Source organism: Ovis aries, chromosome 1 (genome assembly GCF_016772045.2).
Source record: "Ovis aries strain OAR_USU_Benz2616 breed Rambouillet chromosome 1, ARS-UI_Ramb_v3.0, whole genome shotgun sequence".
NCBI lineage: Eukaryota > Metazoa > Chordata > Mammalia > Artiodactyla > Bovidae > Ovis > Ovis aries.
Window position 1 is genome coordinate 162,711,672 of NC_056054.1, and position 23,336 is coordinate 162,735,007.

The 23,336-nt window shown below is 36.7% G+C and overlaps 1 protein-coding gene across 2 annotated transcripts in view; it reads left to right on the forward strand.

Annotated features, from left to right (window-relative positions):
- EPHA6 (EPH receptor A6) overlaps window positions 1–23,336 on the forward strand; it is a 985,602-nt gene that overhangs the window by 729,055 nt on the left and 233,211 nt on the right. For both annotated transcript variants that reach the window (XM_042230510.2, XM_060404157.1), the window contains exon 11: window positions 3,141–3,326. In XM_042230510.2, the coding sequence (XP_042086444.1) occupies window positions 3,141–3,326 (186 nt within the window). The remainder of the gene's footprint in view (window positions 1–3,140; window positions 3,327–23,336) is intronic.

Consider the following 23,336-nt stretch of genomic DNA (forward strand, 5'->3'; position numbering starts at 1 on the left):
GTTCCTTAGTTCATATGCCTCAGTTTCTTCTATAATGTGAAGATAATAATGGTACCCACCTCAAAGGTTTGTTGTCAAAATTAAAATATATTTGAAGTTTTTAGACTGCCTCACTCATGATAAGGGTTTCATAAGTGCTAGCTCTGTGGTAATGATGATGACATTGTATTTGTAAAAGAAAAAAGTATTTAACAACATATTTCTATACTTTATGTGTTAATTATGAACTAACCAGTATATATAAAAGTTCACAGATCTTATTAAGGAATGAATCATTTTCCCTGTGATAATATATAGGGCCTCTACTCTTGCTTTAAGAGAAATCATAGAATGGATTAGTTTTGGGCAATATCTTAAAATATGCTTATAATTTACAATATTTTTTCCTCTTTGACTTATTTGTCTGATTCATCCAGGCCTACCACAAATAATGGTTTTATTACATTCTATAATTGAATGTTTTGGGCTTTGCCTAAAGAATGCATTAGGAGTCTCAGCTCTTTAATTGAGGCAGCCATATTTAGTGTCACTGAAATAAGTGTGATAACAGCTTGATCACGCGAAGCTTGACGTGAAGAAAATACCTGCATTGTGTTAATAAGATATTTGAATTTCAGACAACAGAAGACCAAAGAAAATTGCCACTCTGCCTGTCTTGATAAAATACCAACAGAGCTTGCTATTCATTTCAGTATATGCAAAAGTTTATTTGAATTACTGTGAAATGTTAACAGAAAATCACTTGCAGTCTGGGCTCATGGCAGGTGAGAGGTATTAAAATATTGTTGAATGTTTATATATACTAACAAGTTTATTAATCAAAGTAAAAGGAAGAAGAAAACCATATTTGTTTGTCCTTCGTATTCATTAAAACAAACCAGAGTGATCTGAGGAGAAATTTCAAGTATTTTAGTAGACCTGGATATATCAGACATTAATTTAAACACATACTTTTATTCTCAAAGTTCACAGCCTCAATAGAAAAATGTAGAAAATTTCTATCAATAACCAATTTTTTATGTCCAAGAGAAAATCTTTTAAAAATTAAAAACATTATTACAAACAAAACTGGGAATTATGGCTTCTTTTTCCTGTGAACATGCACACATGCGCTCAGTCATGTCCAGCTCTTTGCGACCGCCAGGCGCCTCTGTCCATGGAATTTCCCTAAGAATAATGAAATTTCCAGCTAAGAATACTGCAGTGGGTTGCCATTTCCTTCTTCAGGGGATCTTCCAAATTGAGGGACTGAAGCCATGTGTCTTGTGTCTTTGGCATTGACAGGTGGATTCTTTACCACTGGCACCACCTGGGAAGCCCCAGTGAACATAAAGAATATTTAACTTCCAACGTGTTGAGAGCATCATTAAGTAAAACAAACAAACAAACAAAACTATTCTTGTTTTAATGTCAAATTATGTAAGATTTACCCGATATCACTTGCACTGAATTTAGGGACCACATTCTAGTCAGTTTTTTGTTTGCTTATTAATTTATTTTTCATATATATAAAAAATTCTTGCTAGACTGCTTTCGACTTCTAATGAACATGTTTGCACATAATTTAGGAAGCAAAGTTTTGGCTTTTCCTTTTCAGTTTTTCACTTAGAAAAAATCTTAGCATCTATACCTAAAGATAGTTAATATTCATGAATAGTCAATGTTCAGTTGACTGTAATGAATTGGTCCAAAGAAAATATGGATAACTGAAATCTATGGTGCTGTAAAAATTAAATTTTTTCCTCTACACTTAAACTTACATAGCATCAAGCTCCTGTCCAGAACTGCTAGCTAATAAACCAACTGAAGATATTTTAATTTTCATTTTTAACCTTTCCTTTCATTTTCTTTCACCTTTAAAATTTATATAACTTAAATCACATGAATAATACTTTACAGTTTATAAACACTTTTACATATATTGCTAGTTTTGATCTTTTCAGTTTCCTTATGGAGAAGGGACATTTACAGAATTACAGGTTTTATTATATTTACTTTATAGATAGATAAACTGTTGATCAAACATCATACTCTTTGTTAATACAGGGAATTGATCATAGAAAAATGGTCTGGAATGTCAAGCTTTATTGAATTTATTGCATTGCATGAGAAAGCCTCTGACCTCCCTTCCCACAATAACTCCTGTAGTCAGCCTTGTCTCCTGCCGCCCTGTATCCATATCACTGTTTACTGTTTCTGATCTTTGAATCTTTGTCTTCATTTCCCTCTCTCCATATACCCCTATCTGAAATTTGGCTGCTTTTCTTGAATATACAAATCCTACCAATCAGTCAAGGTCCAGCAAAAGTCTTCCAGCTCCTATTGTTCTTACTGAAATAATACAGCATTTGTGGGCATTGGTTCTTAGGTTCCCAAGTGTTTCATTATTCAGTGTTTCATCTAAATTCTCCTAACAGATTATAAGCTGCAAAGAACAGACATCAACTCTTATACATCTTTGAAACCCACAGCGCTCTAGCACTAGATACATTTGTAGTGAATTCATGGTAAATATTTGTCTGTATTTTTAATCTGTCCATTGGAGCCATTGCTGAACTATAGATGATCTTACTGCACTTATATTCAAACCATGCGATGTACAATTTAGCCTCTATAGTCACTCATTATAGTTGAGTTCAGTGTGATTTTTTCAATAAGTATGTATGCCAGTTGACCCTAGCATTGATTTCTAATAGCAGTAAAGCCCAGACATATGGCTTGTGGAATCAAATCAACTACATATGCCTGAAGGATTCTCTGAATAGAGCAAGCATTTGGCCCATATATCAGTATTGAGAACAGGAACAGGAAATGTTATGCAGTGATTGCTTTTCTAGAGAATTACATTAGCATCACGCATTCTTCTAGTCATAATTTCTCAGCAGATCAGGGCTATCTATCAATGGTACTTCCTGTGGTACAGCATATGAAAATGCATTCCATTATTCATTATAAATGGTGCTGATCAGGCATATGTCATTACAAATTAAATTTTTAAAGAAGAGATCTCTATGTAAAAATGGCACACTTGAGAGTCACTATTTTAAAAAAACATGAACGTGGTACTTTGTGGCAATTTGGTTTTTCTGGAATATAAGTATTCTGTTGAAAGAAAGAACTACTTTTGTTCATATTTTCAGGTGAATTTGGGGAAGTCTGTAGTGGGCGTTTGAAAACACCAGGGAAAAGAGAGATCCCAGTTGCCATCAAAACTTTGAAAGGTGGCCACATGGATCGGCAAAGAAGAGATTTCTTAAGAGAAGCAAGTATCATGGGTCAGTTTGACCATCCAAACATCATTCGCTTAGAAGGTGTTGTCACAAAAAGTAAGTACTGATTTTCTTTTATACATCTATCTCAATTATTTTAAAAAAATGTTTAATAGCAATATCACAGCTATTACAAGGATAACTCAGTTCAGATGTCATGTTCAGATATCACCCCTCAGAGTCTTGGTATTAGGCTATGACAATATCAGAGTTTGCATTGGTTGCCAAACAGCTTTGAAATGCTTTTTATTACCTGTGAAGCATTTGCTAATTTAGCTTGAAGTAATATATCAAGGTAAAGGGTTATATATGTTTTTCTAATTTCTATAAGCAATTTACTTCTTCTAAAACTATGTAAATTTAAATATAGGAGAAGCATTTAAAATACTTGGGGTCATTCAGTTAGTTCTATTTGGAAATAGATGTCATATACAAATATAGAATGCATTATCTAAAGTAAAGCTTTTAAATAAAAAGTTCTTTATGCAACCCATCTTTATAAATGCCATTAGAACTATATTATTTTAATTTATACAAAATCAAGAAATGAATTACAGTTTCTGAAGTAAAAATCCTGTTTTTACAGAAATAAGATCAAAAACCATTCCTTTGGGAAAAAAAATTTCTTAAAAATCCCAAATTAATCATATACTCCAAGAAACAGATTGCAATATATCCACTTTTATTTGAGTAATGACAAGATGTCAAGCTTGATATTTCTCCTTATTTTATTCACTAATGAGTTATAATATATAAAACTCAATACAGAATGGCATAAAAAACTCTTAAAAATTATTGAAATCTTTGAGAGGCATTTTTCTTTCATAAAACTGAATTTTTTTAAACTATGTAAATGAAATTGAAATTTCATGTTATATTTGGAGGAAGAAAGGTGTAAAAGCTTACTGAAAACATGTAACTGTGCCTGGAACTCAAAAGTCCTTTTCACAGGCCTTGGCTTACATGCTACCCAAGGAGAGCAGATTACTGATAGCCATGGTAGCTTGGAGGACACTAAAGAATGCTTTTGATTTCAACTGTTGCCGTGGTCTAAATTCTTAGTGGCCTTACTAGAACCTTCCAGTATTCATGCCCTTGTGTTGTTCTCTTCCGCATTGATTCTGGGCTTGTTCGTGTGACTAGCCTCGGCCTGTGGTACATTAACAAGTGTGATGCAAGTGGAAGTGTCTTACATGTCTGTCCAGTGGAGCTTGTCCTTTGGAAACACTCTGACACATGACTCAGTCTCAAGGGCTAAGCAAAGCCAGTCCATATGGAGGGGCCACATGCAGCAGACTGCAAGGATGAGCACTGAGGCATTTTAGTCACAAGAGCTCCCAGCAGGTAGTCCTGAGTGGCAGGTTTGTGAAGAACCGTCTCAGACATTGCAGTCCCTACTACAACCACCAGATGGCTGCAGCTGCAACTGATATTTTGTGGAGCAAAGGAATCACCTAGTTTAATCCAGTCAACCTATAAAATCATGAGAGTTAATAAAATGGCTGTTTTAATTTTCTCATTTTGGGTAGTTTATTACACAGCAATGTATAACCAAACCAAACACCAGTTAGAATTCCACTCCTGCCATTGAAGATTTGTACAGTGTATGGATGTGAGAGTTGGACTGTGAAGAAAGCTGAGCACCAAAGAATTGATGCTTTCGAACTGTGGTGTTGGAGAAGACTCTTGAGAGTCCTTTGGACTGTAAGGAGATCCAACCAGTCCATTCGGAAGGAGATCAGCCCTGGGATTTCTTTGGAAGGAATGATGCTAAAGCTGAAACTCTAGTACTTTGGCCACCTCATGTGAAGAGTTGACTCATTGGAAAAGACTGTGATGCTGGGAGGGATTGGGGGCAGGAGGAGAAGGGGACGACTAAGGATGAGATGGCCAGATGGCATCACTGACTCGATGGACGTGAATCTGAGTGAACTCCAGGAGTTGGTGATGGACAGGGAGGCCTGGCGTGCTGTAATTCATGGGGTCGCAAAGAGTCGGACACGACTGAGCGACTGAACTGAACTGAACTGAATATAATATTATATATAATTTGGCCTTATGAAGTAGGAATCTTTTATTCTAAATCAACTGAATAGGTTTAATAGGATAATCTAAGGCACTTGTCTGCTAGTTTGAAATAATCAATTTATTTCACCAAAACATCCAAACAATTAGCCCAGTGATTGCTCTACACCTCTAACAATCTTGTATAAAGTTAAGACCAGTGACCTTTACATAGCCTAATTTGTATGATTCCTAAGTGAAGGTCCTTATTTCATATCAAGAAAAAGACAAGCAAATATATATATATATATATATAAAGAAAGATAAAGAAAAGAAAGACTAATTGAGAAAGGATAGATTCAGTAGGCTTTTGAGTGGCAATAATCATTATAATTTTCGCTTGTAAGCATGAGACTCTGTGTGGGTCAGTGGCAGTGTGGTGATACTGAGGTGGATGGTGGAGATGCAGAAAGGAATAATTGCCGCAGAGATAAGTGGGCATGTTTATACTGTTATCTTCTTGACTCAAATGCTATGGGATTTTTAGGAGAAAGACAATAAATAAATGAATGCCTCATTCCCATAAATACATGGTAATTGCTCCAAGATTGCCCTTAAGCAGCTAAGAGATAGCTAGCAATTAATGTTCCCTAAAGACTACCAATTGCATAAAAGATAATACTGACAAAGTTAAAGATGCAGCGTAGGTTTATATGGCCATGTTAGTAGTGTCCTGGGGTTCTGAGAAATAATGCACAGACTCTCAGTTGAAAGTAATGCAAAATTACAGATCAAAATCTTCATCAGATCCTTTTATAAATTCTTAATATGCATAATTTTTATCTTATATTAAGTTTTATCACTGAGGGATGCATATTATAAAGTTCTTGGGAACACTTTTGCTGTTTCATACTTGTACATATAACTACTTTTATACTTCAAAGTTAAATGATTAAAAGCTGTATTACATAAAGAAGTGTGCCTGATAAAAGCTGAACCTATTTGTTTGATACACATTATAATCTTTTAACCTGCTAAGATGCAACTAATATAAAAAAGAGTTTAATCCAGTTAAATCATATGCTTAGCACATACTTTTGCTCCAAGAAGCAAATGGAAGCCATCAGTTAGAGCACAGACTTATTGCTATTAACACCATGGATAGTACCAATTTATAAGAATTTATAACAGGTGATGTATACACCAGTATCATTAACTGTATATCCAAAAGAGAAAGTTCTACCCTTCTATAAAAAGATAAGAATAGTGATTAAATAATCAGTCTTCAAAAGACTGGCCCTTCCATTTGAATTCATGATGATGTGGAAAACCGAAAGGAGAGAGAATGAAGCACCTACCCCCCAGCTTAGGTAACAGCTAAATGTAAATGTACAAACTGTATCTCAATTAAATCATAAATCCAGTGAGGAATAATAGAAGTCAATCAGCACATCAAACAGATTCCCAAACATAAATTTATTTCATCATGGGATGTTGCTACAGACTCTGGAACAGCATAGATGCTATAACAGAAAGTACTGGGCCTCCACAAACCATCTTTAAACATTCCAGAAAACTGTGGTGGTGGTTTAGCCACCAAGTCATGTCTAACTCGTGCAACCCCATGGACTGTAACCAGCCAGGCTCCTCTGTCCATGGGATTCTCTAGACAAGGATACTGGAGTGGTTTGCAGTTTCCTTCTCCAGGGGATCTTCCCGACCCTGGGATCGAACCTGAGTCTCCTTCACTGCGGGCAGATTCTTTACTGACTGAGTAGACTCCTTCCAAGTAGTTTTGATGGGTCCACATGGATGTTAAATCAGAGAGTAGATTCAAGGTAGTCAAGTAGTAAATACACAAAACTGCTTCTCTGCTCCCAAAATTGCATTTTACTTGTCAAGTAATACATTCTCGAAGATTTTGACTATGACTGTTGCCCAGTATGATAGCTGCCTCCCCACCTTGTTGTATATTCTGCTACTAGACACTGGGTCTTGTACAAGTCACTCAATACCTTTCAGTTCAGTCCAGTTCAGTGGCTCAGTCATGTCCGACTCTTTGCGACCCCATGAATTACAGCATGCCAGGCCTCCCTGTCCATCACCAACTCCCAGGGTTCACTCAGACTCACGTCCATCGAGTCAGTGATGCCATCCAGCCATCTCATCCTCTGTCATCCTCTTCTCCTCCTGCCCCCAATTCCTCCAAGCATCAGAATCTTTTCCAGTGAGTCAACTCTTCACATGAGGTGGCCAGAGAACTGGAGTTTCAGCTTTAGCATCAGTCCTTCCAAAGAACACCCAGGGCTGATCTCCTTTAGAATGGACTGGTTGGATGTCCTTGCAGTCCAAGGGACTCTCAAGAGTCTTCTCCAATACCACAGTTCAAAAGCATCAATTCTTCAGTGCTCAGCTTTCTTCACAGTTCAACTCTCACATCCATACATGACCAATACCTTTAGGCCTCAGTATTTTCCTCTGCACAAAAGATTCAAAAGTTCAGATTGGATTACAAAACAAGAAAGGCCATATCTAACCCTAAAATTTGTGTGTTTCATTCCTTTTCCAAAAGAAGAGTCATGAGATGTTAGTGAGGAAAGCTTGTGACAGTTACCTCCAACTTTATTATAACATCAGGCTGGTATTGCTGATCAGGAAGAAACAAAAAGTGCCTATAATAAAGTGTTTATCTTAGAATCTGTAAGGTAGAAAAGTATAGGTGAGATTTTTGCTATAAGCAAAATCAAGGTTTGAATATATGGAATATATGTTGGAAGGGAGTAAAATATTCTTGGAAACTGATTCTAATGAAAAAAATTAGGCATTTTTGTGAAATTCAACTACTCAGCTAGCTCAGCAAGGTTAAGAGATTTGTTTTACTTTGTTTTGTTTTCAAAGAAACATTTACTGAGCACCACCAAGTTGTCAGACACGATTGCTGATTAAAACCTAAAGACAGAGAAAAAAGGTCTCGGTACTCTTGAGAAGCTCCAGTCCACTGGGAGCAATGAACAAGTAGGCCACTATTTCCCAGTTCTGTGTGGCATGTGCTATTTTGGATACAATTATTCATTAACTTATTCATTATTTTATTCAGAGAATATTGCTTGGGTGCCAACTCTTCTAGTCACTGATGATAGAGTAGTGCAAAAAAAAGCTTTAACCAGCTGGAGGAAACAAAAAGGAATCTAAACATGTCAACATAATTTTTATTGGAGTAGAGTTGCTCTGCAATGCTATGGTAGTTTCTGCTTTACAATGAAGTGAATCTGCTGTAGATATACGTATATGCCGTCCCTCTGGTAGTTTCTGCTGTACAATGAAGTGAATCTGCTGTAGATATGCGTATATGCCCTTCCTCCCACCCAATGATGTCATCACAGAGCACAGAGCGGAGTTTCCTGTGCTTCATAGCAGGTTCCCACTACCTAACTATTCTACAGACAGTAGTGTATATGGCACTTCATTTCCCAATTTGTTCCACACTCCCCTTCCCCCACAGGACCGTGCTCCACATCTGCATCTCTATTTCTGCCTTGGAAATAGGTTCTTCTGTACCGTTTTTCTAGATTCCACATTTATGAGTTAATATATGATATTTGTTTTTCTCTTTCTGACTTCACTGTGTAGTACAGACTCTAGTTTCAACCACATCACTGCAAATAACCCAGTTTTGTTACTTTAAATAAAGAGAAAAAACCTGAGTGAAGCAAGCTATGCCAGGGTTTGGTCTTCTAGGAGAGTATTCTAGGCAGAGGAAATGGTAAGTTCTAAACCCTTGTGGTAAGAAAGAATGTGGCATATTGGGGGAGCATCGAAAACAGCTGGAGCAAAGTAATCACAGTACAGACTATATATTGAAAGAAAAAAGTAGAGGCAGGTAAAACAGTAAGGAGGCTAGCATAGTGATCCAAGTGAAAAATGAACTTGGATTACTAAAATAAGCTCGGAAACAATGAACTCCAATTTGGAAATGATAGGTTGGAGATGTCTTGGATGTTTGAAGACCTCCAGGAAGTCTCTGAAGCCTTGGTGGGATTCTGGCATACAGGTGCAAATAATGCGCAGTAAGGGCACAAAACGGCAACCCACTCCAGTATTCTTGCCTGGAAAATCCCACGGACAGAGAAGCCTGGCAGCCTACAGTCCATGGGGCCGCAAAGAGTTGGACAGGACTGAGTGACTAACACACACCCGAGGGCACAAAAGAGCCTGGAGAATAAGACAGAAGCCACAGCCTCAAAGAACACTATCGACAATGGAGAAAAAAATAGTTGATAGCGTGAAAGTGGGGAGAGATACAACCCAAGGAAAAAAGAAAGATGAGAGACCACAAAAAGAATGAAATGAGATTGTCTGTATTTTCTCTCCTCTCCTAACATTCTTTATATTGACTATTTACTGAAAATAGTGATGGATTATTATTGAACAGTTTCTGGAGTCTCAGTGGAATCTCAGGAGATTTACTGCAAAGTATTTGACATTTGGAATTATAATGTATACATATTGCAAAACAGAAAATGAGTCAAGTGTTGACTATAACAGTAACAAGCTGACATAGTCTGGTGGCCCTGTGCATCACACTGTTCAAGCTGCACTGGGGCTAATTGGGATCACCAGCTTACTTTCTTTCTGCCAGAGTGTATGTCCCTGTTTACGAGACAGGATAAACTTCTTCTGTATTCAGAAGGAATTTATCCTTGTCTCTTCAGTGTTTAAGTGTCTGAGTTTTCTCAAGGTCATTCACTCTAATCACTTCCCTAGATCTACAAACGTACCATCTCCTTTCTGTGGTTCTTTCCCTTTCCTAAACCAGCCTGCTAATTATTGGGTAGAGTTTAGTAAGAAGTATCAGCTTAAAAATTCTAGTAACAGGTTGCTCAGCTTGAAGAAAACACTGTAAGAACTAGAAAAGAGAATATAAGTAAACTTCATGCTTACATAATGTTGCCTTTTAAAGCATCTAAATAACGTTGAATAGAGCCACCTAGAGGGTAAAATCGTACTCATTTTCAAAAATGAAAGTTCTTTCCAAATAACTTATTATACAGTTTGTTCTGGTAAAGAGTTTGATGGCTCCTAATTTGAGAAGAACTATAGATAAACTCCAGAGAAGGCAATGGCACCCCACTCCAGTACTCTTGCCTGGAAAATCCCATGGATGGAGGAGCCTGGTAGGCTGCGATCCATGGGGTCGCTAAGAGTCAGACACGACTGAGCGACTTCACTTTCACTTTTCACTTTCATGAACTGGAGAAGGAAATGGCAACCCACCCCAGTGTTCTTGCCTGGAGAATCCCAGAGACGGGGACCCTGGTAGGCTGCCGTCTATGGGGTCGCATAGAGTCGGACACAATTGAAGCGACTTAGTAGTAGTAGTATAGATAAACCCATGTCATAGGTATTAATTTGCATCCATAAATTCAGGAGAATGAGAACCAGCTTTCCAGTCTGCAAGGTAAAGTAACCACTCGTTACTTGGGGGCTTTTTCACTGAGTTCCGATGGTCTTATGTAAGAGTGAATAAAGACCATTAGAAAACATAATCACTGAAAATGATAGGCCCCTTGTATATGCGACTACTAATTTTAAAAAATTATCTCTGAAATTATTGAATGGAAATCTAGCAAAGTCCTTATTTAATCCTTTGATGAATATTTTTAATGCTTAGTTTGTTTCTGTGGGAATATAATAATGTAACTTTTCTTAACTTTATATCTTGATATAATTTCAGAATTACAGGAAAAGTTATTCAAATAATATAGTTCCCATATAACTTTTATTTAGTTTCCCCTGATGTATTTTACATAATCACAGGACTGTTATCAAAGCCAAGAAACAAACATCTGTGCAGTACTTTTTACTTAACTGGAGACTTTGATTCATTTTACTAGCTTTTCCGCTAGGGTCCTTTTTCTCGTCTAAAACTTCATCCAGGGTCCCAAATTGCAGTAGTTACCACATCTTAGTCCAGTCTATGTTTAATCTGTGCAGTTCTTCAGTCTTCTCTTGTCTTTCATGACCTTGACAGTTTGCAAGAGTACTAGTTAGTGATTTTGTAAAATGTCCAATAGTTTGGGTATGGCCATTGCTTTTTCATGATTCAATTTGTGGCTATGCTTTTTTGCAGGAATATAACAAAAGTTACATATCCTCTTTAATGCATGGTATCGGGGAGCTTACATGTTGTCCATATACTTTATTCCTGGGGATGTTAACATGGGCCACATGGTTAAGGTGGTGTCATCTAGATTGCTCCACTGAAACATTACTTTCCCTTTTTGTAGTTAGTGTATATTCAGGAGGAGATCTTTTCAACTATACAAATATCCTGTTTTCCTCAAACTTTTTCCCATTAATTTTTTAATATAAATTTATTTATTTTAATTGGAGGCTAATTACTTTACAATATTGTATTGGTTTTGCCATACATTGACATGAATCCACCATGGTTGTACACATGTTCCCCATCCTGAACCCCCCTCCTACCTCCCTCACCATACCATCCCTCTGGGTCATCCCAGTGCACCAGCCCCGAGCATCCTGTATCATGTATTAAACCTGCACTGGAGATTCATTTCACATATGATAATATATATGTTTCAATGCCGTTCTCCCAAATCATCCCACCCTCTCCCTCTCCCATAGAGTCCAAAAGACTGTTCTATACATCTGTGTCTCTTTTGCTGTCTCGCATACAGGGTTATCATTACCATCTTTCTAAATTCCATATATATGCATTAGTATACTGTTTTGGTGTTTTTCTTTCTGGCTTACTTCACTCTGTATAATAGGCTCCAGTTTCATCCACCTCATTAGACCTGATTCAAATGAATTCTTTTTAATGGCTGAGTAATACTCCATTGTGTATATGTACCACAGCTTTCTTATGCATTCATCTGCTGATGGACATCTAGGTTGCCTCCATGTCCTGGCTATTGTAAACAGTGCTGTGATGAACACTGGGGTACACGTGTCTCTTTCAATTCTGGTTTCCTCGGTGTGTATGCCCAGCAGTGGGATTGCTGGGTCATTTTATCGTTCATAGTCAACCTTGCCTGCAACAATTACTACTGTTCTATTTTTAATGGTGATGTTTCTACTTTGTTTCCTTCTGTATTAATCAGAACATTTCTTTAAGGAAGCACTGTACTTTAAATGTTCTTTAAATGTTCTTTAGAGAATGTTCTTTAAATGGAATTATACAGGAAGCCTTTCAGAGCTGGCTTCTTTCTCTTAGAAGAAGGTACTTGAGATTCATGCCTTTATTGTTGCTGAGCAGTATTCCTTTGTGTGATGTATCATCATTTGGTTCTGCATTCAGTGGTTGAAGGACATCTGGATTGTTTCCAGTTTGGATGATTATTTATAAAACTGCTGTAAACATTCATGTACAAGTCTCTTTGTAAGCACATATTTTTGTTTATCTTAAAGAAATACCTAGCCTAGGTGTGGGATGACCAAATCAAAAGATAAATATGTTTAATTTTTTAAGAAACTGCCAAACTATTTTCCAAACCTGATGTACCATTTTACATTCCACTAGTAAGTAATGAAAGTTTCTGTTAATGCTTGATACTTTTTTTTTTAATTAGCCATCTTAGTGAGTATATATTGGTGTCTTACTGTGACTTTAATTTGCATATCCCTATGACTATTGAATTTGATCAGCTTTCCATATGTTTTTTCACTATCCATATATCTTCTTTGGTGAAGTATGTTTTCAGATTTTTACCTATATTCTTTCATTGGGTTGTTTTTCCTTAATGTTGAGTTCTAAATGTTTTTTTTTAATATATATTTTTGGATACAGTTCTTTGTCTAAAATGTGTGTTTAAAATGTGATTTGTAGATATTTTTCCAGTTTTTATCTTGTTTTTCCATTCAGTGAACATTGTCTTTAACAAAGTAACTGTTGTTTTATTTTGATAAAGTCTAATTCATTATTCCTTTTCTTTTACGGATTGTGCTTTATAGTGATGTCAGAAAACTCTTTATCTCAACCACGGTCACAAAGACTTTTTCTCTTATTAGCTTCTAGAAGTTTTACATGGGCTTTCCTGGTAGCTCAGATGGTAAATAATCTGCCTGCTCATGGAGGAGACCTAGGTTTGATCCCTGGGTTAGGAAGATCTCATGGAGAAGGCAATGGCAACCCACTCCAGTATTCTTGCCTGGAGAATTCCTCGGGCAGATGAGCCTGGTGGGCCACAGCCCATGCAGTCACAAAGAGTCAGACACAACTGAGTGACTAACACTTTCTCAGAAGATTTACATAGAGGTCTAAGATCCATTTTGAGTTAATTTTTACATAAAGTGTGAGGTATGAGCCAAGGTTCTTCTTCTTCTTCTTTTTTTTTTTTTGCATATGGATAATTTCAGCACCATTTGTTGAATTGTTATATTTTTTAAGATACAAAACTTTTTTCCCTCATTTTTAACATACTTTCTTTGCTTAAAATCCTTCAAGGTCTTTCCTTCACCTACAGGACAAAATTCATGCCCTTGGATATAGAAATTCAAGGTTCTGAACAGCTGGCTTCCACTCAGCATTTCTTTTATCTCCTGCCTTCTCTACCTCTTAGTTTACATTCTGTTAACAGTAAATCATTATTTCATTCATATTTCAAATGAAATATTCAAATTGATCCCATGTTTTATCATACTTGGCCTTCTTCTTGGAAATACTTCTTTTTCCCCCACCCTCATCACTCCTAACTCATCCAGCAAGCTTGACTTATGAAGGATGACTCAGCTTTATGAATCTTCTTTTCTTTATCTTTTTACTGGTAGATATCTATATCACACTTAACATGTTATGCTATAATTACTTTTATGTGTATGGGCCTGAAGTTTATTTTCTTAACTCTTACACCATAATGTTAGGACCGCTGCACCATTTGGCAATGATCCTGAGTTTTTTTCTGGGACACTCCCACCACTCTGGTAGCTGTAGCAATGCATCTGTGCTGTCTTCTGTCCCCGTTGGGGTTCCCTCTTACCTTCACACTTCCTCCCACAGCCCTTGTCAGGGCTCCAGCACCCCAGCCACTGCCCATCAATAGGAAAAAACTATCATGCCACTCATTTGCTTTCTGATAACTTTAAGTTACTGTTAATAAAGGATTAAACTAAGTGTACTGGCCACTCCATATTCTCCACTTAATGTTCTATCCTAGCTTGAATTCTCCTCTCAAACTCCCTTTTGCCAAATCTCCAATATATACCCCCAATATATATTTTAAATTACTTTTAGATAGAAGGGGAATCCTATGTTATATTGGAATGGGGATTTGGGTAGTCAATAGTCTCCTAAGGATAACCTTAATTTTATTTATTGTGGTGCCTAACATGGTATTGAGCATATGGGAAATACTAAGTATACCCCAGGTGGTGCTAGTTGTAAAAAACCTGCCTGACAGTGCAGGAGACATAAGAGACAAGGGTCCAATCCCTGGGTTGGGAAGATCCCCTGGAGAAGGAAATGGCAACCCACTCCAGTATTCTTGCATGGGAAATCCCGTGGGCAGAGGAGCCTGGTGGGCTACTGTCCATAGGGTCACAAAGATTTGGACAGGACTGAAGCAACTTAGTACATACGTACTTATGGATGAAGGAGTATTGTAAAAAGGAGGAAAAGGAAGCAAAGGATAGGGCCAGAATAAAAAGAAGAAAAAAGGAAGACAGCAAAGAAGGAACCTAATTTTTCAAGGACTTCAAGCCCAGTTCTAAATTTGAACGCTCGCTGATGTCAGTTATATTTATATGACATTGGCAGCTTTTCTCATAATTGTGTTTCTCTGTACTTTGGCAATTTTTCCTTCTGAACAGCAATCATATTTTAGTTGTTTTTCTCCTATTAAATTTTAAATATATATATATATATATATAACATTATAGTTATTTAGGAACATGTCTTTTTCTACTATTCTAGAATCAACTTCAAAGTAGGACAACATTACCTGGTCTATATCTTATATGTTATAACATTCAATCTTAACTTTGGAATGAGTTAAGAAATACAGTAGTGTGTTTCCTCAGCCTGAGAGATAAAAGTAGGCATAACTTAACCACTCATGATTGAGATATAGCCACAGAATTATGTGAATTTATTGACATTTTTTATTAGGTTACATCAATCACTGTGAGTGAATTTATTCATTTTCCAATCCTCACAAATGTCAGCCAAAGACATCAGTGATTTTTTTTTTATCCTTTTCATTCAGATGCAATGACTGTTTTAGGATTCTTAGGCCTGAAAATAATGCATTGACCTTTCCCCTAAACATTAATGGCATGATTCTTTTGAAATAAGGTCAGTTTTCATTTTGGCATAGCCATATATTATATGGGACACGCTATTGTATTTGGTACAGAAATCCATAAATTCAAAAAGCTATAGCACCTTTGTGACTTTGTCACTATTTCATATACTTAATTACTGAAGTATTCCATTACACTGAATGAAAGTATAAAAAAAATGCCTTCCATTAGCTAGAGTTTCTGTGATGTAATGATTTCTTTCATATAGATTAAATCTCACTGCAACGAATTCCAGGATATTCCCTAGAGAAAGAAACTCTGGATACAAAGTATAAGGGAGCTGGAGAAAATCAAGGAAAAAAAGGGGGCTGCTTAAAAAGAGGAAGATTTAAGGGTGAGGCCTAGCGGAATTTCTGAATTTGTTCCAGGAAAAGAAGATAATTACTTCCCTAAAAGAGGATTTAAAATTAATATAATTATTTCTTATATGTTAGCTAAATAAATTTACTAAAACAAAAACAAAAGCCTCCCTTATGTCAACTCTGTTGGTTTTCCAAAATTTTCTGCCTCTGAGACAGTATCTCTAGTCATACAAGCCATTGGTAACAGACTCAGAAACTATTTCACATAAGTACCTCTAACTAAAAAAGACAAAACAGAAAAAGTGGAAGACTGCACTTGTCAGTGATGAAAATTTTAATTATACAATTTGTAAAGCTTTAAATTAGTGTTTTTACTAAGATGGCCCAAATGGAACAACTGCTAAAACTGAAATAATGCTACCAGTTCTTTGATACAGTTCCCAGATTTTAGCTACAAGGGAAATTCTTAATTGCTAAGGAGGCCCACCCTTTAGTCTAATTACAGGAACCTATTCTTACTAAGTAGAATGTTGAGTATGGGCTAGGAAAGCTGAAGGAAAAAAAATTGATAGAGACTGATATGGATAGAACAAACCCTTTTTAAAGTCAAATTTTAATCCATTCAACCTACCTGATAAAGACTTCAAAGTAATGATTTTAAGATGCTCATTGATTTCAGAAGAATGGATGAACACAGTAAGAATTTCAACACAGGTTATAAAATGTAAAGAACCAAACAAGCTAAAGAATACAATAACTGAAATTTTAAAATATGCTAGAAGAAATAAACTAGTTTAAATGATACAGAGAAATGGATCAGCAGTCTGGAAGATGGATTAGTGGAAATCACCCAAGCTGAACAAGGGAAAAAATTTTTAAACAAGGATAATTTAAGGGGCCTCTGGGAAATTTTCAAGCATACCAAAATTTTCATTATAGGAGCTAGGAAAGGAAGAGAGAATGGAGCAGAGAACTAATCTGAAGAGATAATAGCTGAAAACATCTCTAAACTGGGGAAGGGAACAGACATCCAAGTTGCGAAGCACAAAGAGGCTCAATAAGATGAATATAATAAGATATAATAAGGTCTACACCAAGATACATTATAATTAAAATGGCAAAAATTAAAGGTAAAGAGAGAATCTTAAAAGGAGCAAGAGGAAAGATACTGGTTACATACAAGAGAACTCTCATGGGACTATCAACTGACTTAGCAGCAGAAACTTTGTAGGCCAGTAAAGTTTATTGCTGGCAAGATATATTAAAGTGCATGCAGTCATCTCCAACTCCTTGCAACCCCTTTTCCAGGCTCTTCTGTCCATGGAATTTTCCAGGAAAAATACTGGAGTGGGTTACCATTTCCTTCTCCAGAGGGTTTTCCCAACCCAAGAATTGAACCCATATCTCTTGTGTCTCCTGCATTGGCAGGCAGATTCTTTACCACTGCACCAGCTGGGAAGCCCATATATTAAAGTAGTGTAAGATAAAACCTACAACCAAGAATATTCTGCCTGGCCAGGCTATGATTCAGATTTGAGGAGAAATAAAGAGTTTTACAGAAAAGCAAAAGCAAAAAGTTATTTCAGGAAATGTTAAAGTGACTTCTTTAAATGGAAAAGAGAAGAACACAGCTAGAAATATGAAAATTGCAAAAGGATAAAGCTCATTGGTAAAGGAAAATATCCAGTAGATTGACCACTTATGAGGTTATTAGGAAGGTTAAAAAATAAAAGTAGTAAAATTATTTCTATATACAATAAGTAGTTTACTGATAACACAAAACAAAAAGTTGTAAAATATGATGTCAGAAGCATCAAGCGTAGATGAGGGCATAAAAATATACGGCAGTCAGAATTCATTACACCTTAAAGGGCCATCACTTAAAATAATCATGTAGGTATATAGGTATGTATATATGTAGGTAAAAAACAAAGATCATGGCATCTAGTACCATCACTTCATGGCAAACAGATGGGAAAACAATGGAAACAGTGACAGACTTTATTTTCTTGGGCTCCAAAATCACTGCAGATGGTGACTGAAGTCATGAAATTAAAAGATGCTTGCTCCTTGGAAGAAAAGCTGTGACCAACCTAGACAGCATATTAGAAAGCAGAGGTATTTGCTGACAAATGTCCATCTAGTCAAAGCTATGGTTTTTCCAGTAGTCATGTATGAATATGAGAGTTGGACCAAAAAGAAGGCTGAGCAGTGAAGAAATTATGCTATTGAACTGTGGTACTGGAGAGGACTCTTGAGAGTCCCTTGGACTACAAGGAGATCCAACCAGTCCATCCTAAAGGAAATCAGTCCTGAATATTCATTGGAAGGCCTGATGCTGAAGCTGCAATACTTTGGCCACCTGATGCAAAAAACTGACTCGTTTGAAAAGACCCTGATGCTGGGAAAGATTGAAGGCAGGAGGAGAAGGGGACGACAGAGGATTAGATGGGTAGATGGCATTACCGACTGGATGGACATGAGTTTGAGCAAGCTCCAGGAGTTGGTGATGGACAGGGAAGCCTGTTGTGCTACAGTCCATAGGGTCTCAAAGAGTCAGACACAACTGAGCGACTGAACTGACTGATATCTATAGGTTGTTATATATGAACCTTAAGGTAACCGCAAACCAAAAACCTATATTAGATACACACACACAAAGGAGTGCAAGCATGACACTAAAGATAACATCCTACAAGATGGAAATAATTACAATCACAAATGTTCTCCCCAAGGAACAAGGAGTATGAGTCAACCTCAGTTTCCCCTGCCTAGGGGGACCTGCTCCAGGAAGAGGATCCTAAAGAACACTAGACTGTGAATGCTTTGAAGTCCAATGGAGTTTACTTTCAGGAGTTTCAGAGAGCTGTGGAAATAAGACTGTACTATTAAAGGGTACACACAAAATATCACAGGCTCCTGGACCCTGGGAGAAAGTGATAATTTGAAAAGAATGGAGATCAGATCCTCCTGCTGATCTTAGCGAGTCTCCCACTGGACATAGTCCTGCCCACCAGAGGGCCCAGGACTTGACACCAATACCAGTGTGAGGATGTGAGACTCAGGAACCCCCAGGCTGTTGCAGTCAGAGACTCTGGGATACAGGTCTACCTTCTAGCTGGCAGACACCTGCCCCAGGACAGCCATAGCCCTGCAGCCTGCCATGGCAGAACCTATTCCACCCATCAGCAGACGAGCATGAGCTTTGGGACACCTCGGTCCTCAAAGCCAGCTGTGTGAAGAGCAAGGCCCATCCACCAGCAAGCCAACAGCAGCTCTGATCCCTGGGCCCTGCAGCCACACCCCAAAATTCCACTTTTTTCACCCATGGGCTAGGCCTTCCAGGGTCCCACAACCAGCTGCTTCATGATCCAGCCCTACTAATCTCCCAAGACTGAACCAAGAAGTAATAGAAAATATGAACAGACCAATTACAAGTAGTGAAATTAAATCAGTAATAATAATTTTTAAAAATTCCAACAAGCAGAAGTTTAGGACCAGATAGATTCAGAGGTGAATCATACCAAATATTTAGAGATGAGTTAACATCTATCTTTCTCAAACTGTTCCAAAATTTGCAGAGGAAGAAATGCTTCCAAACTCATCTGCACAACCCTCATATCAAAACCAGACAAAAGATATCACAAAAAAGAAACTTACAGGCTAATATAACTGATGAAAATACATGCAAAAATCCTCAATAAAATATTAGCAAACCAAATCCAACAATAAATCAAAAGGATCCTGATCAAGTGAGATTCAACCCAGGGATGCAAGGATTTTTCAATATCAGCACATTAATCATTATGATGCATTATACTAATAAACTGAAGAATAAATGCAGAAAATTTTTTGAAAATATTCAGCATCCACTTATGATAAAAAGCTTTCCAGAAAATGGGTATCGAGGAAATAGGCATCAACACAATAAAGGCTATTTATAATAAACCCACAGCTAACATTATACTCAAAGTTGAAAAGCAGAAAACATTTCCTGTAAGATCAGGAACAATATAAGGATGCCCGTTCTTAACATTTTACTCAACATAGTATTAGAAGTCCTAGCCACAATAATCAGATGAGTAAAAGAAATGAAAGCAAACTGAATTGGAAAGGAAGAACTAAAACTGTTACTGTTTGCAGATGATGTGATACCATGTACAGAAAATCCTAAAGAGGCCATGAAAAATGTACTGGAGCTCATTGGTGAATTCGGTAAAGTAGCAGGATGCAAACTTAATATGCAGAAATATATTTCACTTTTATACATTAACAGTGAACTATCAAAAAGAGAAATTAAGGAAGCAATTCCATTTTACAATCACATCGAAAATAATAATAAAAATACCTACTGATGGAAATAAAAGACATGTACTCAAAAGACTATAAGACACTGATGAAAGAAATTGAAGGTGACACCAATGGAAAGATATAATGTGTTATTGGACTGGAAGAATTAATATTGATAAAATACCCATGGTGCTCAAAAAGGTCTGTAGTTTTATTTTTTTTAGTTCTGTAGTTTTAATGCAATCCCTAAAACAAATAATTTTCAAATATGTTATTGAAACACAAAAGACTCCAAATAGCCAAAATAATCTTGAGAAGATCTGAATAGACATTTTTCCAAAGAAGACATTCAGATGGTCAATAAGCATATGGAAAAATGCTCAACATGGTTAATCGTTAGAAAAATGCAAATAAAACCACAATGAGATACCAACCCACACCTGTCAGAATGGCTATCAATCACCAAAAAAAAAAAAAAAGAAAGAAAGAAAGAAAAAGACTTGCGAATAACAAACGTTGGCAAGGATGTGGAGGAAAAGGAACCTTTGTATACCGTTGTTACCATTGATGGGAATGTAAATTGGTGCAGCCATTGTGGAAAACAATATGGAGGTTTCTCAGAAAGCTAAAAATAGAACTACCATATGATCTAGCAATACCACACCTAGGTAAGTATATTTACAAACAAAAAGAAAAAAACACTAATTTGAAAAGATAACATGCACCCCAATGTTCATAGCAGTATTATTTATAATAATCAAGATATGGAAGCAAACTAAGTGTCTATCAACAGATGAATGGATAAAGAAGACATGTTTTCTACAATGGAATAATATTCAGTTATTTTTTTAATGAAATTTTGCTTTTTGCAACAACATGAATGGATCTAATGAACTGAGTCAGACCAAGAAAGACAAACACTGTATCACTTATATGTGCAATCTAAAAAATAAAACAAACTAGTGACTGAAATGACTTAGCAGCAGCAGCAGCAGTGAACATAATGAAAAAGAAATAGACTCACAGATATAGAGAACAAACTAGTTGCTACAGTGGGGAAGGGCAAGAGTGGAAAGTCAAGATAGTAGTAGGGTACAAACTACCCTGTTTAAAAGAAATTCCAAGGATATATTAAATAGTGCAGAGAATATAGCCAGTATTAATAGTAGCTATAAATGGAATATAATCTATATGATATTTAATTACTGTATTGTAACAGACTGGTTCCAAATAGGAAAAGGAATACGTCAAGGCTATATATTGTCACCCTGCTTATTTAACTTATATGCAGAGTACATCATGAGAAACGCTGCGCTGGAAGAAACACAAGCTGGAATCAAGATTGCCAGGAGAAATATCAATAACCTCAGATATGCAGATGACACCACCCTTATGGCAGAAAGTGAAGAGGAACTAAAAAGCCTCTTGATGAAAGTGAAAGTGGAGAGTAAGAAAGTTGGCTTAAAGCTCAACATTCAGAAAACGAAGATCATGGCATCTGGTCCCATCACTTCATGGCAAATAGATGGGGAAACAGTGGAAACAGTGTCAGACTTTATTTTGGGGGGCTCCAAAATCACTGCAGGTGGTGACTGCAGCCGTGAAATTAAAAGACGCTTACTCCTTGGAAGAAAAGTTATGACTAACCTAGATAGCATATTCAAAAGCAGAGACATTACTTTGCCGACTAAGGTCCTTCTAGTCAAGGCTGTGGTTTTTCCTGTGGTCATGTATGGATGTGAGAGTTGGACTGTGAAGAAAGCTGAGCACCGAAGAATTGATGCTTCTGAACTGTGGTGTTGGAGAAGACTCTTGCGAGTCCCTTGGACTGCAAGGAGATCCAACCAGTCCATTCTGAAGGAGATCAGCCCTGGGATTTCTTTGGAGGGAATGATGCTGAAGCTGAAACTCCAGTACTTTGGTCACCTCATGCGAAGAGTTGACTCATTGGAAAAGACTGTGATGCTGGGAGGGATTGGGGGCAGGAGGAGAAGGGGATGACAGAGGATGAGATGGCTGGATGGCATCACATGACTCGATGAACGTGAATCTGAGTGAACTCCGGGAGTTGGTGATGGACAGGGAGGCCTGGCGTGCGGCGATTCATGGGGTCACAAAGAGTCAGACACGACTGAGCGACTGAACTGAACTGAACTGATACCTGAAGCTAATGTAATATGGTTAATTATATTTAAATAAAAAGTCAATTACTTTTAAAAATAAATTTAAAAAAAGAATAAAATATCTAGAAAAAATTTGAGGTAAAAGATATATTCTTGAAATATTCAGAAGTTGATGAAAAAATTTAAAAGTGATGCAAACACACAGCAAGATGTATAATGCTCACAGACTGGAAGATTAATATTGTTAAAATACCCATGGTACCCAAGGCAATCTACAGATTTAATGCAATCTCTATCAAAATACCAATGTCACTTTTCACAGTACTAGGACAAATAATTCTGAAATTTGTGTGGAACCACAAAAGTCCGCAAATAGCCGAAGTGATCCTGAGAAAGATCAGCAAAGTTGGCGGTGTCAGGCATTCGGATTCCAAACTATACTGCAAAGCTATAATATCAAAATAGTGTAATACTGGGGGAAAAACAGGCACATAGATCAAAGGAATGGAATAGAAAGCCGAGAAATAAACCCGTACTTACATGGTCAATTAATACATAACAAAGAAGGTGAGACTATACAATGGGGAGAAGGCAACTTCTTTTCTAAATTATGTTAGAAAAACTCAACATCTACATGCAAAACAATCAAACTGGACGACTATCATATACAATATACCAAAAAAAAAAAAAAACCCTCCAAATGGATTACTGACTTAAGTGTCCATAGATAGATGAATGGATGAAGATGTTATATATATAGTGTAATATTATTCAGACATTTAAATATTGAAATCTGGCCATTTATAACAACATGAATGGTCTAAAAGGTATTATTTGAAATAAGTCATACACAGAAAGACAAAGGCCATATGATTCACTTATATGTGAAATCTAAAAAGAAATAAAATGAAATAGGATTCACAGTTGTAGAGAAGAAATAGATGGTTGCCAGAAGGAAGGGGTGGAGAATAGAGGCAGATAAGTGAAGATTAAAAAGTGCTAATCTCCACTTACATAGTAAGTAA